Raw genomic sequence first — 12,296 nt, 5'->3', positions numbered from 1 at the left:
ATATGGTATGTTCCTTTCCTGATCTGAACTTGAAGTAGCAGTTTCAGGTGGTAAATTCTGTTTTGTTACACTTCATACTGGAAGGAGAAAAAGTACACAAAATATAACTTTAAAAGAAAGTTTATTATATTTCTACCACCAGATATACTGCCTCCACCTTAGCATTTTAATGAATTTTTATTTAATGCAAATCCTACCCCTCCTCTTCATACTCTCAACAACTTTACACATCTATCTCAATTTCATCAACAAGTACTTGAACCACTCAAACACTTTTGGGTTGCCCTCATCCAGTTTCTCACTTAGTTTTATTTGATTCTATGTAATAGTCTAAGAAGAAAAAGTATTGCAGTCCCAAGGTTGAGGGTGATCTTTTGGTTTTCGCTTTGGAGTTGCAACCTTTCAACCTTTTTCATACATTAACATACAGGTTTAACAACAGTACCCTTCCTTATTATCATGCTGTATATCAGTAAAACAAATCCATAATTGATGCTACAAATTAATAAATACATAATAAAGAAAATCCTAAAATAATTCCATAAAACTGGAAATTTTCATTGTGAAAATTCTGATCAAAGAGTTTTTCTTGTCAGAATCAAATTAGAAAAGTATTAAAGTTAACAGGCAAGTCCATTATATATCCATTTTACCCACAGCTGGCTTAACAATTACCAACCTATCAACTCAGCCTAATAAGCATTAAAAGGTTACAACATGTCCCAGAAACATAACGTGTGAGTTCAGCTTGTTTGGGAAAGGATGTTTGGGAAAGAAAGCAATCTCATATGAGATATTCCAAATAAGACTCAATTAGGGAGGAAAAAAAAAAGCTATCATAAAAATGTAACCACTACATTTTTCACATACCTTTCTACAGGAGGAGACAACCCTTACCAGAATCTTTTTTAGAACAGTTATCACATTTGGTACAGCATTTCATATCACAAATGAACTGTTCTCTCATGAAGTTCAAGACAAATGATGTAGCCACAAACTGTATCGCAGGAATGGCTCAGATTCATTGCGAATATTTTATTCAAATATTTGCCTCATCTCATTAGTCTAAGATGATTACTGCAACATACATAATGTTAAATACCTTATTTTGACAGCTATGGGACACGTTCCATTTTCAAAGACATAATCGAGGCATCTCTTCTGCCCAAAGACGCCTAAAGCTAATTTAATTGGGTAATGGAATGAAGCACAAGTTTTCTCCTTAAAAGCTGTATGATCTGCCAACATCATTAGTTTACTACTCTTGACATTTAAAAAAAAAGAAGTGTCAAGTAAACATAACTCAAGTAAAATCTGTGTAAGTCTGCCCAAAATTCCTTACTCAGTTACTATAAATATCCCTCCAAATGGTAAACAGCCGAAGCAGGTGCGCAGCCCCCAAGTCAGACTGGTCTCGCTGCATTTGTATATTTACAGCTCAAAGGATTAATCAAAAGACAGTGAGCAGAAAAAGCTAAAAGTCCTCTTCCTGAAGTCCTACAGGGCTGAATTTTATTAAGCAATGACAGGTTGTCATATAAGCATGCATTTGCTGCTTGAAACCATCTATATAGTAGTCTAACAAGTTTTCCCAATAGCCTGCAAGTTTTCTGTTTCTCCTTCTCTTCAAAAGAGTAGGTACACAATTGTGAGAATGCGTATTTTACATAACTAATACATGTGTTTCTAGAAGTAGTCATCTTCTACATGACTAAGATCAAGTTCTGCAAAGATCAAACGCTATTTTCAGCACAGGCACCATGCTGATGAGATGGTATCTAGAGGTTAACATACTCCACGTCTTTTCAGAGGAACCTCTTGAATATCAGAAAGAATGCCAAATCCTGGACACCCGATCAAAGCATGACAGCAGCAATGCCAGCTGTCAACATGCACTATATTGGGTAGTCACTTTTAGATTAAAAGACACAGCTAGAGAAAATGGTTAAGCTGCCACAGACACCTGCCTAGTGCATATATGGGTCTCTGGCCAGCAATGGATGTAGACATTGCAAAAAGCTGTGCGTTTTCCCCTGGAAGGTCGGCAGTGCCCAGGAGCCCAGCGCCCAACGTCAATCCAGGCGGCGGAGCAGCAGGCCCGGGCCGCGGCCAGCCCGAGGCAGCGCAGCGCAGCCAAGGAGGCCCTGCGCACTGCGCTGCCGCAAGATGGTGGCTGCGGCGCGGGCGGCGCCGAGGGGCGGCGCCACGACCCCAACCCGGCGCAGGCCGCGCGCCGCCCGCGCTGCGACAGCGGAAAAGGGCCGCGCCGAGCTCGGCGGCTTGCCGGACGCTGGAAAGGCGGGTGCCGCCGCGGGAGGCGCCGCCCCGCACACAAAGGGGGCGATGGCGGGCGCCTCGCGCACACAAAGGGGAAGGGGACCTCGTCCTGCACCGGGTGGGGCTTCGCGCGTGGCATGTCGGGAACCGAGGGCCGTCCAGCGCCCCTCCTCCCCCCAAATGAAGCTCCGCGAGCCCCCCAGCGTCCCAGCCTCACACGGCGCCTGCCGGGACCCGTAGTCTCCTCTGCAAGGCCGCCGGCAAGGCCGGCACCCTCCCCGCCTACAGGCCCCAGCAAGCCCCGCGGCCGAACGCGCTGCGCGGAACGCCGGGAAAGCGAGTCCCGGCGCCGCCCTGACCTGCCAGCGCTGACTGTCGGGACTGCAGCTCCCGGGAGCCCCTGCGGCAGGGCACCTGCCCGCAGCACTCCGGGAAACGTAGTCCGCACGCCGCGACGGCCGAGAAACCCACAGCCACCAATATTCCCTCCCCGGGAGCAGCGGCCTACCAGGCCGGCGCCCTATGGTGCCCGCCCGCCGCCCCCCGCGCGGCCGGGGGAGCACAGAGGCAGGTTACCCCACCAGGCCCGCGAGGACAACGGGCACAGGGACGAGCGCTCGGAGACGACCGCTCCCTCCGCCGAAGGATCCTCAGGACTCCCTGGGGCGCCTCAGCGCCATGTCCACAGCAGCGGGCGCGCTCTTCGCCTGCCGCCAGCTGTACTCACCCCAACAGCTCAGCGCCCCCGCTCCAGCGCCGCCATGAGCAGCACGGCACAGCACGTAGGAATAAATCCCGGCCTCTCGCGAGAGCCTCGGGGTGGAGCCGCGCGTGCGCCGAGGAGCTGCCGCGGGCTGCACAGCGCGCATGCGTGCCTGGCCGTTGGTCAATAGAGCGGCACGCGCGGCCTCCTCCCTGCTCCTCCCCGCCGCGCACCACGTGCCCAACGGCGGCATCGCGTCGCTCCCCCGCCCGCGAGGCGGCGCCGCAGCCGCAGCCCGGCCCCGCCCGCCCTTGAACGGCCCGGCCCGGCCGCATCCCCTGCCCGCTGCGCACGGGAGCTGTACAGGCACAGGCAGCAGTGCCTGCAGCAACGTGCTCGTCCTGCAGCCGGGGACAACAGCCTTGAAACCCCTCAAATCACAGCCTGACTCCTCGCTACTGAGGCAGATGAGCGGGGGCAGACGACCACGCTTAAGAGCAGCTCCCTCTCATTCATAGTCTGCCCTCACTTGCTCTGTAATAACCTAGTTCCCTGGTTCCCATTTTTAGGTTTGCACCGTGACCATTTCAGAGGAAACTGAGCCTGCACAGCCGCAGTACACGGGCACAGAGTGAGGGGCTGTTGTTAACTGAAGAGAAATGCAATGACTGAGAGGGTTGCACGGAACAGACAAGTTCAGGGACTATAGCAAAATACAGAGCAGGTTACAAGGCCTGAATTACCGCCAGGATTCATAAAACTGAACACACTTCAGAAAATACTACCGAACTTCTTTTTATTCCCTATAAAAAAAATTATAAGGACATTCCTGTACAGAAAATCCTCTTCTCTACCAGAGCATGTTTTGTATGCCATCTTCCAAATGACGGCAAAGAAATGCCACTTCATTTTCTTTGTGTCTTAGGCCTGAGACCTAAATCACCTTCTGCAATCAAAATCGTCACTTGGGAAATGAATGGCTTAACAGTTTAATGCTGGAAATGAGAGAATTCCTCTTTTTGAAAGATCATCTTTTGATCACCATTAAGAAAGGCAGCAACAAATATTTATATATGAAATACCACACTATCGACAAATTCTTAAAAATTGCAAGTCTAAAGCTAACTCAGTATGAGATTTTAAAATAACTATGTAACATCTGTCATTAGACTTACCTGTGATATAATATTAAAAAAATATTTATGTGGTTGGTTTCAGTTTAACAGTTTTGAGCTGGACCTCAGCTCAGGACCCTTCCTGAGGCCCAAAGTCTAGAGGGGTGCCAGATAGCAGAGAACACAACCCTCTAAGATCAGAGCCAGTCTTTATTGCCTTGACAGCCTCTGATCAGAGCTATTCGATATCCATACACCCCACAGCACAGGTAAGAGCCAGAATAGGTTTACTCACTTAAAAAACACAACACTGGGCAAATACACTACACTGACATGTGGGGGTGTCAGAAAGGGCTAATCATTCTGATTTTTCCCTGCTAAATTAAGGCAAAATATGTCCCTTGTACAAGTTACTAATTGAATAATTGAAATCCACTATTAATTATCTGCTACTCTCTTGATTTGCTTCCTATAAACTGTGTATTTCACAATAGCTATGTTAACCCAGCCACATTATGATCACGTTAGGCATTCAGAGGAAAGCAAGGTCTGTGTCTGCCATTTACAATATGATTTTCAAATAATCTCCTATGGCTTTTATCAACTGAAATAATTAAAATGTTGCCTGCATAGATGGAATTCTTAAAAGTTAATCCAAAACAACATTTATGAGACAAAATAAACTGTTGCAAAGATCATCGCAAACACTTCATTAAACATTTATATGCTGCACTTACTGACTAGCAACACAAACATTTGTCATCACAGCATATATTTTCAGAAAAAAAAGAGAGAATATAGGCCACACATCTTTAAAGATAAGACATACATACAAGGAAACACCTAAAAGAACAAAACACAAACCATCCTTCCTTAGATCAATTCCTGGTATTCTTGGAAACTGAATTATTTTGAAACCTGAGCATCATCATCAGGCAGATCTTCTTTCCCCACCTCAATAGACTCTTTGCTGATTGACAAAAGTTCACGGAGTTCTTTGTTTTCAAGCTGCAAAAATCAGTATTTTTGCTGAAACAAAAAAGATCTAATTCACACTTAAAAGGATATAATCTTTAATAGCCACACTCAGTGACAAATTAATAGAACACTGTTATTGTATAAAAATAATTCAGCACTAGCAAGAGGGGACATACATAGCACATCTTTCAGTTCTAGTTGCAAATAATAATAATAAAAAAATCAGCTACTTAAAAGATAACAATTTTCCTTATTCCTTATCCACTATATTTGAATGTTGAATATCCTTGGCATATATTAAACCATAACCCTCTCTATTTCTCTCTCTCTTCTACAATGGAAAACAAAAAAGCATTTAAGGGTAACTCTAGAAAATGCAAAATCCTGGATGTAACCTTAGCAATTATACCACTTCTTACCTCCAACTGAGCTAGTTTCTCTTGAACTTTAAAGAACTGATTATCATCAACTTGAACAGCTTTTCTCATCACTTCTCCCATCTCAAATATTCTATTTATTTGGCTTTCCATTTTCTGAAAGACATGAAAAACAATATATTAAATATGTTTGCGCAAAAGCAATAGTACACACCCTACTTATCTTAAAAAAGACAGACAAAAAAATCACCCTTTCTTGACTTTCTTGACTTTAGACTAGTTTCCTATCTTGAATGGTAATCCTCTCATTCAAAACACTTTTCAATCCTTTCCAAATTATTTAAAGATGATAATATGCACTTGTACTTCAGCTATCATGAAACATCACTGAAAAGTATAACAGAATTGCACCAGTCAGCAAGATATAAGGCAATATTACATACTAAGAAGGAAACTGTTTCCACTCCAACAAGGACTAAACCAACAGATTCAAGTTCAGATGACACAGTCATCATGCAGATGGCATTCTAAGGCACAAGAAGTAAGACACTTATGCAGTACTAGGAAAAAAAAGTAACTTCTGAAGAACAAAGCAACCCACAGATGCAACGAGTTGTCACATTATCAGCATAAAGATTTAGGATGGTTGAAGATCCAACTGAAAAACAACAAACAGAATAAAAGATCTGATCACATCACACAAACTTGCTCTTCTTTAATTGCATATGAACATGTATTTCAGCAAAGTCCTAACTTTTACTGTAATACTAGAAATATGATTATCTTTTATTTTAGACTCTGAAATGTAAAACAGGCAGGGGTTATCTCAATGCACATCTCATAGAGAGCTGGTCACTGCACTTGACAAGGACAAAGGCAGGCTTTTGGGCACACTTTTATACTGATTGATTACTTTGAAGTGATGATTTCTTAAGAACTCAACACACTGCAGCTTAGAGATATTTAGGAGATTCTTCTCCCTTTGCTATAAATGATTACTGAATGGTAACAATAAGACCACTGATGCACATATCCTGTAAAGTGAGAATAAAGACATTAAGCTCTTCACAAAGAATTTAAGACCCAAGACACATACAGCAAACTATCACTTGGCCCTTGTAAGGTTTACGCTCTTCAGCACCCTTGTGATAATTGTCACAGCCCATATGTTGTCATAGGAATGAAAAGAAACAAAGAAACAAACAAAAAGCCCCTTCTGGCATCACCCACCCTGTGCATCCTTACCACACAGTTCTCCCGATGAACTTCCAAGACCGGCTCTGTCTCTTCGCCCTTCCTCCCCTGCAGCAGCTGCAGCATCTGCTTTCTGTACTTGCTCATGATGAGCTCCAGGGCGTCCTGGTGCTCCTCCAGGGAGATCCACAGCTCTGCGGGACGCAAAGCGGCTGTCACGAGGGGCGCCTGGCGCCGCGCTGCCCCTCAGGGCCGGCCGGCCGCGCTCACCGCTCACTCACCCCTGTTCTCCCGCCGCAGGTCGCGGATCTGCGTGTTCTCCTGCGGCAGCAGCACGTGTGGCCGCAGACGGGGCGCGCCGGCCCGCTCCGCCGCGCTGCTCGGGGCCTGCGAGACGGCGCTGTCAGGCCCGCTCCGGCCCGCTCCGGTCCCGCCCGGCCCGACCGCGCCGCGCTCACCTTCTCGGCCGGCACCGCGCCTGCCTCCCTCATGGCGGCCACGCGGCGCTGCAGCACGGCGGACTGGTCGATGAGCGACTCGGCCGCGGTGTCGTGCTCCTTCAGCCGCTCCAGCAACGTCCTGGCGTCCGCCAGCACCTTCTCGATGGTGCAGGCCATGGCGGGAACCGCGCCCTCACTCCCACCGTTCCCCCATGCCCGGCTGGCCACGGGCACGGCCACGCACGGCTCACCCCACACCCCGGCGGCTCGCGCAGCGCTCCCCACGCGCATGCGCAGGCAGCGGCGAAAGCCGGCGCGCTCCGTCTCCCTGCGCCTGCGTGCCGCTGCACGGGCGGAGCGGGGCTTGTCCGGCCATGGCGGCTTCGCCGCGGGCGGGAAGTCGCCACTGCAGCTCCTTTTTCGGCGAGGCCGAGCCCCCTGCGGAAATAACATTAAAAAGCGAATCTAAATCACACGAGAGTTTTGATCTCTCTTTTGTGTGTTTGTTTACAGAAGGCTAACGCCGGATGTTCCCCCTCCCCAGATCTTCAACACACCTGTGCATCCTGGGTGCGCCTTTCCAAACACAACAAGCCAGCGTGTTCCAGAAACCAGAGAATCCAGATGAAGAGGTCCCAGCTGCGGTCCTGTGCAAATGGGGTGTTGTTCTGTGCACAGGAGGGCGCATGTCCTTGACCCCAGGGAGTCCTGCTTATCTATTTAAATACTCCATTAAACAGTCTGTGATAAATTCCGGGCTGAGATCTGTGGAGCTGTCATCTTATCTAATATTCTTGTTTGTCTCTTTTAACAGTAAACATCCTCTACTCAAGTTAAAATAACAGAAGCTCTGTAATGCTGACTTGGTTCTTTGTTATTTATTTGCTAACTAGAACTACTGTTGGTGATCTGTGATGTCCTTGATGCTCAGCTCAACTTTGTGTCACAGTGCTTTCTTTTTATTACCAAATTTATTATTTTCAAAAATAGTGTTTTAACAGTAGGATGCATTCGACTTGAGTCACCACCAGTGCAGCACCTGCAATTTCATTTTACATGCCCTAGGAAACCAACTACAGGAACGTGTCTTCTTCAGTATGAAGGATCATTACACCTCAGTGACTTGAGAGCATGTGTGAATTTCTGGTTTTGGCCCATTCCGTTCCTTGCATTTATACTTCCCTTTGGGCAGTGTTTTTGTTTGTTTTGTTTTCTCTTCCTTGAGCAATGTGATGATACCCAAAGCTTTCATGCCAAGAGGGCACAAGCAAAGAGGGAGAATGAGAAGACAACAAAGTTTACTAAATCCACATAGCAGTCAGTATGCGTTGTCACTCAGGAACTGGGCTGATTCCCTCTCCAGCAGATCTTTTGACATAAAATCATTTGTTCAACTTTGAAAGGGCAGTAGAATGAGCTAGAGAGGCACCAGGGCCACAGATCAGATCCCAGGAGGACAAAGCTCCTTGGTTTAAATGCTGGGAATGCTTTTCACCAAACTTCTAGTATGTAGCAACAGAGCTTAAACAAATCAACAAATGCATTTTCTGTATATTGGTGTCTTTTAATTCCTTGCTTCTTATCATATCAGCTCTGTATAAACTGAATAGAATGTATAAATTTGGCCTCTTAAACTTCTTAGTGTTTAACTTCAATTCGATTAAACACTTATGTATGTGTACAAAGTAAAAAATGAGGTTACAAGAGGTTAATGCTTTAATGCTTTTAATAACTCTTAACCACATGGCTGTATTTTGTCAGACAGAGCACCAATTTGTTCTAGCAGGAAATGCTCATGATGGAGTATATTGGTGCTCTCTAAAACAGTAAAGCTGCTGCAGAACAAAAAACCTTCTGAGGCCACCTTGGAAAATTCATAAGCAGTATTTCTCTTACAGGTTTTCTGAGCAGGATTTCCTGAGTATAAGCTCACTACATGAATCTAGCACAGAGGAGGAAAATCTAAGAGGGAAGGATTCTTGAAAAAAACAGAAGTATAGGAGGAGTGTTAAAAAGGACTGGTAATAGTTTCTCAGTGTGGGTCAAAAAGGACAGGATAGCAGTTACGCAAAATGCTAGGTACAAGGTATTATATGTAGATTTGAGAAGAGTTCAGGGACTGCTGCTGTGGGTGTTGAGACTGTGTGCACCATGTAATGCTCTACATTTAAACAAAAACTGACAGTGGAGTAAATAGTGGTTAAAAATGTATGGAGAAAGTGACCATTAGAAATATCTGTGACAGAGACTGAAGGGCATGTATCTCTCTCTCTCTTCCTCCTCCTCTCACAAAACTGATTGTTTGCTTTTACAGTTAAGCGATGGGTTTAAGGTAATTATCAGTTTCTGTCACAATTTCACAGCTTTTACCTTTTACAAAATCTGGCCACCAAACCAGATTTTGCACACCAGAAGGTCACAGGAATCAACTTGTACTTCCAACTCGATGCTTCAAGGTAAAAAACTACTGCATAAAAGAGAGGGTCTGTGACAAACATTTTTATCAAGAAATTCAGTTTCATTATTCATCTTAACTATCCCGCTTTCACAAATCTGGAAGAGTCATCCATTGCAGCATGGCATTTACATTAATGAGCCTAATATTCTTTTTAATATCAAAACAAATGTCCGTAAGATGGAATCCAGGATGGAAGAAAAACATTATCATTGATAAAGCAATATATCCAGTTATTTTAGTCTCTCAGCAGCAACACCCAACTGCTGACAAAATGCTGAGAGATTCCACAATAATCATTTTATAATTCTTAATACAGAATGTCAAGACATTTTGTTTTATGAAAATTAGATCCACAACTTGTTTTTTCTTCTTACAGAATAGTAAGATTTAGGAATTTCAGTGCTTGAAGGTACATTACAAGTGTTTCTTATTAACTACCAATTTCAATACCATTGAAGCAAGGCGCAATAAAGCTTTGGTTACACCTTCATTTAATCCACATTGTGTCTTGCTGAATACTGATGCACTGGAGCATGTTATTGACAAATTTTGTTCTCCCTGGCAAGAGGAAACACATGAATTTGGCATAGGTGTTGATAGAGTACATGCTTAAAATCTATATAAGCAGCAAAGTACAGGGTTAATTACAAATAAAATCTCATTTTTTATGCTTTGTTTTATCATTGTATCATGTTGTATCTAAAGCAATCCAGTCAGGCTGAGGCTGACCTGCTACACTGATACTCTTAAGTCACAAGTGAAACCAGCAAACATGATCACTGTGTTGCAGGAGGAGGCAAATATTGACAATAAAACAAGCATATGTTTATCAAACATCTAGATTAATTACCTTTTAGATTCATCATAACATTAAACAAATCACCTTTGACAGACAGTCCTGCACTTCTTCCTTTTCTTGCAATCCTCTTCAGAGCTGATGCCTGTATAGAGCATAATGCTATTCCAGAAAAAGCTTTGACTGTCTTAAAAGTTTTGCATGCACAATGCCCAGAAAGTAACAAAAGACAATTTCCTACTACAGTAGCTCCTAGCCCTGAGACTACCTTTCAACACATGCTCCAACAGCTAAAACTACTACACACACAACAAATAAACATCCTATTCAAATTCAATCTTTCTCTCTGCTGAAAGTCAGAATTACAAGATAACATCAACATCCAAAAAATGTCAGTCATGAGGTTTTGTGCTGATTGAGCAAAATATCCTAACAGCGCCAGAACCACTGCACCATTTAAGATTAGTAAATAAACCAGGAGAAAGGGTGAAGAGAAAGCTTGCATGTTTTTCATGGGTTTCTCAATAAACTGTCAACTTAAGTAGTTTTCAGAACACATATTTGCTATGAATTAGTCCTTAGCTATACTTCTATGTCTATTTCTCTAAAACAAAAAATAGGTAAAGATATAGCTTAAACATTTATATAAGCTTTACTGTTAGTACTCAACCTTCTTTAATGTCGTTCAGAACAGTTTACTAACAAGAGAGCTGTAATCCTTTATTGAAGTAATCTATATTTGAATATAATCTTAAACTCACATATAACAATTACCATAATTAGCAATTGTTTTCCAAGGTTTCCCAACTGCTTAGTATTTGACTCTTGCTTTAATCATTTAATGATTTACAGTAATGAGCATGAACATGAGTATTTTGCACTAAAATGGCCAAAATACTTGGTCAGGAACCATTGCCCTTATGTGACAGATCTCAGATGCTTTTGCAGAGAGTTAGCCAAAAGCAATAGACAATGTCATCAGATGTCTTTTATTTTTACTGAAAAAAAACCAATGAAGTGACCAAAGTGACCAAGTGACCGTAATGACTTGTAGTTAGAGTCCCAGTAGCTTTTGAAGGACTGTTACTTTGCTGAGATTCTGCCCTTTGTTTAGTTTCTGTTTGACAAGTGCTTTATAAATGACCAGAAGAGGTGGTTTATGTTTCATTAATGAGGCTGATAGTGGTTAATTACTAAAGTTGCATAAACAATCCAATACCAGATCAAGCCGAATGGGTCAGTTATGTAGAAAAGACCCAGCTGGAGAAGATAGCATTTCCTTTAACTATTCAAATACCAAACAAGTTAGAGAGATCTTGAAACTATAGCTCAGATGAACAGAGAATTCTGCTGAGCTTGAAAATAATTTCTCTTGACATGCGTTGATCTATGGAAACTCTCTTTTGATCTGCAATTTTTAACTCTCTAGACAAATGCATGAAGGAAGCCATACTATGTAGCTGAGACTAGAGATGCCACAGTTTAATGGAAATGGCATTAGGCTTTTCCATTACATTATCCAGCCAATTTGAGGCTGCTAAAGTAGTATGACATAAAGTGTTCAGGCAATACTCATGCCATCATCAGAAGTGATTATTCTCTAGGAAGAACACGCATCCTTTATTTTGTACCTTAGTGACACTTCAAGATTCAGGCTCTTGACATACACATACCTGCTCTTATTTCTCTCATTTTCAGCCCATGATAGAGTCATAGTCACCTCTAGCAAAGCATGCTTGAAGCATGCAGTGATTTACTTTTCACATTAAAATGAAATTAGACATGTTGCTGATCAGACAGTTTATTAGCATTTTACAAGAATAACATATGCAAGAAAAAGTACAGAAAATAGAGCTAGAAGCTACCTCAGAAATCCCTTCTTCTTTCACATTAACTTTGAAAGAACAATTCATAAATTCTCTAAATTGGCCCAATCTAATCTACAAAAGCTCCAGTGA

The 12,296-nt window shown here is 43.3% G+C and overlaps 1 protein-coding gene across 2 annotated transcripts; it reads right to left on the bottom strand.

Annotated features, from left to right (window-relative positions):
* Window positions 1–4,099: 4,099 nt before the first annotated feature.
* Window positions 4,100–7,308, bottom strand: SIKE1 (suppressor of IKBKE 1). Of its 2 annotated transcripts, none has more exons than XM_026044217.1 (5): window positions 7,103–7,302; window positions 6,926–7,031; window positions 6,696–6,838; window positions 5,493–5,606; window positions 4,100–5,103 (listed from the first exon to the last, which is right to left on the bottom strand). In XM_026044217.1, exons 1-5 carry the CDS (start codon window positions 7,259–7,261, stop codon window positions 5,002–5,004), a joined length of 624 nt encoding a protein of 207 aa, XP_025900002.1. In that variant the 5' UTR covers window positions 7,262–7,302; the 3' UTR covers window positions 4,100–5,001. The 2 variants fall into 2 exon arrangements, with proteins under 2 accessions (XP_025900002.1, XP_025900003.1); XM_026044218.1 differs by having other exon boundaries at window positions 5,076–5,124; window positions 7,103–7,308.
* Window positions 7,309–12,296: the final 4,988 nt, after the last annotated feature.

Source organism: Nothoprocta perdicaria, unplaced genomic scaffold (assembly GCF_003342845.1).
Source record: "Nothoprocta perdicaria isolate Ctin4 unplaced genomic scaffold, notPer1 scaffold_353, whole genome shotgun sequence".
Lineage (NCBI taxonomy): Eukaryota > Metazoa > Chordata > Aves > Tinamiformes > Tinamidae > Nothoprocta > Nothoprocta perdicaria.
This window is presented reverse-complemented; position numbering and strand designations above follow the sequence as displayed.

Bases quoted from the DNA above. Each gene is read 5' to 3' on its own strand.
- SIKE1 (XM_026044217.1), bottom strand. From the start codon at position 7,261: ATGGCCTGCACCATCGAGAAGGTGCTGGCGGACGCCAGGACGTTGCTG. The intron at 6,839-6,925 runs GTGAGTGAGCGG...TGCGTCCCGCAG, and splicing joins CCTGCGGCGGGAGAACAGGG to AGCTGTGGATCTCCCTGGAG. The intron at 5,104-5,492 runs GTAAGAAGTGGT...TGATTTTTGCAG, and splicing joins AGAAACTAGCTCAGTTGGAG to CTTGAAAACAAAGAACTCCG.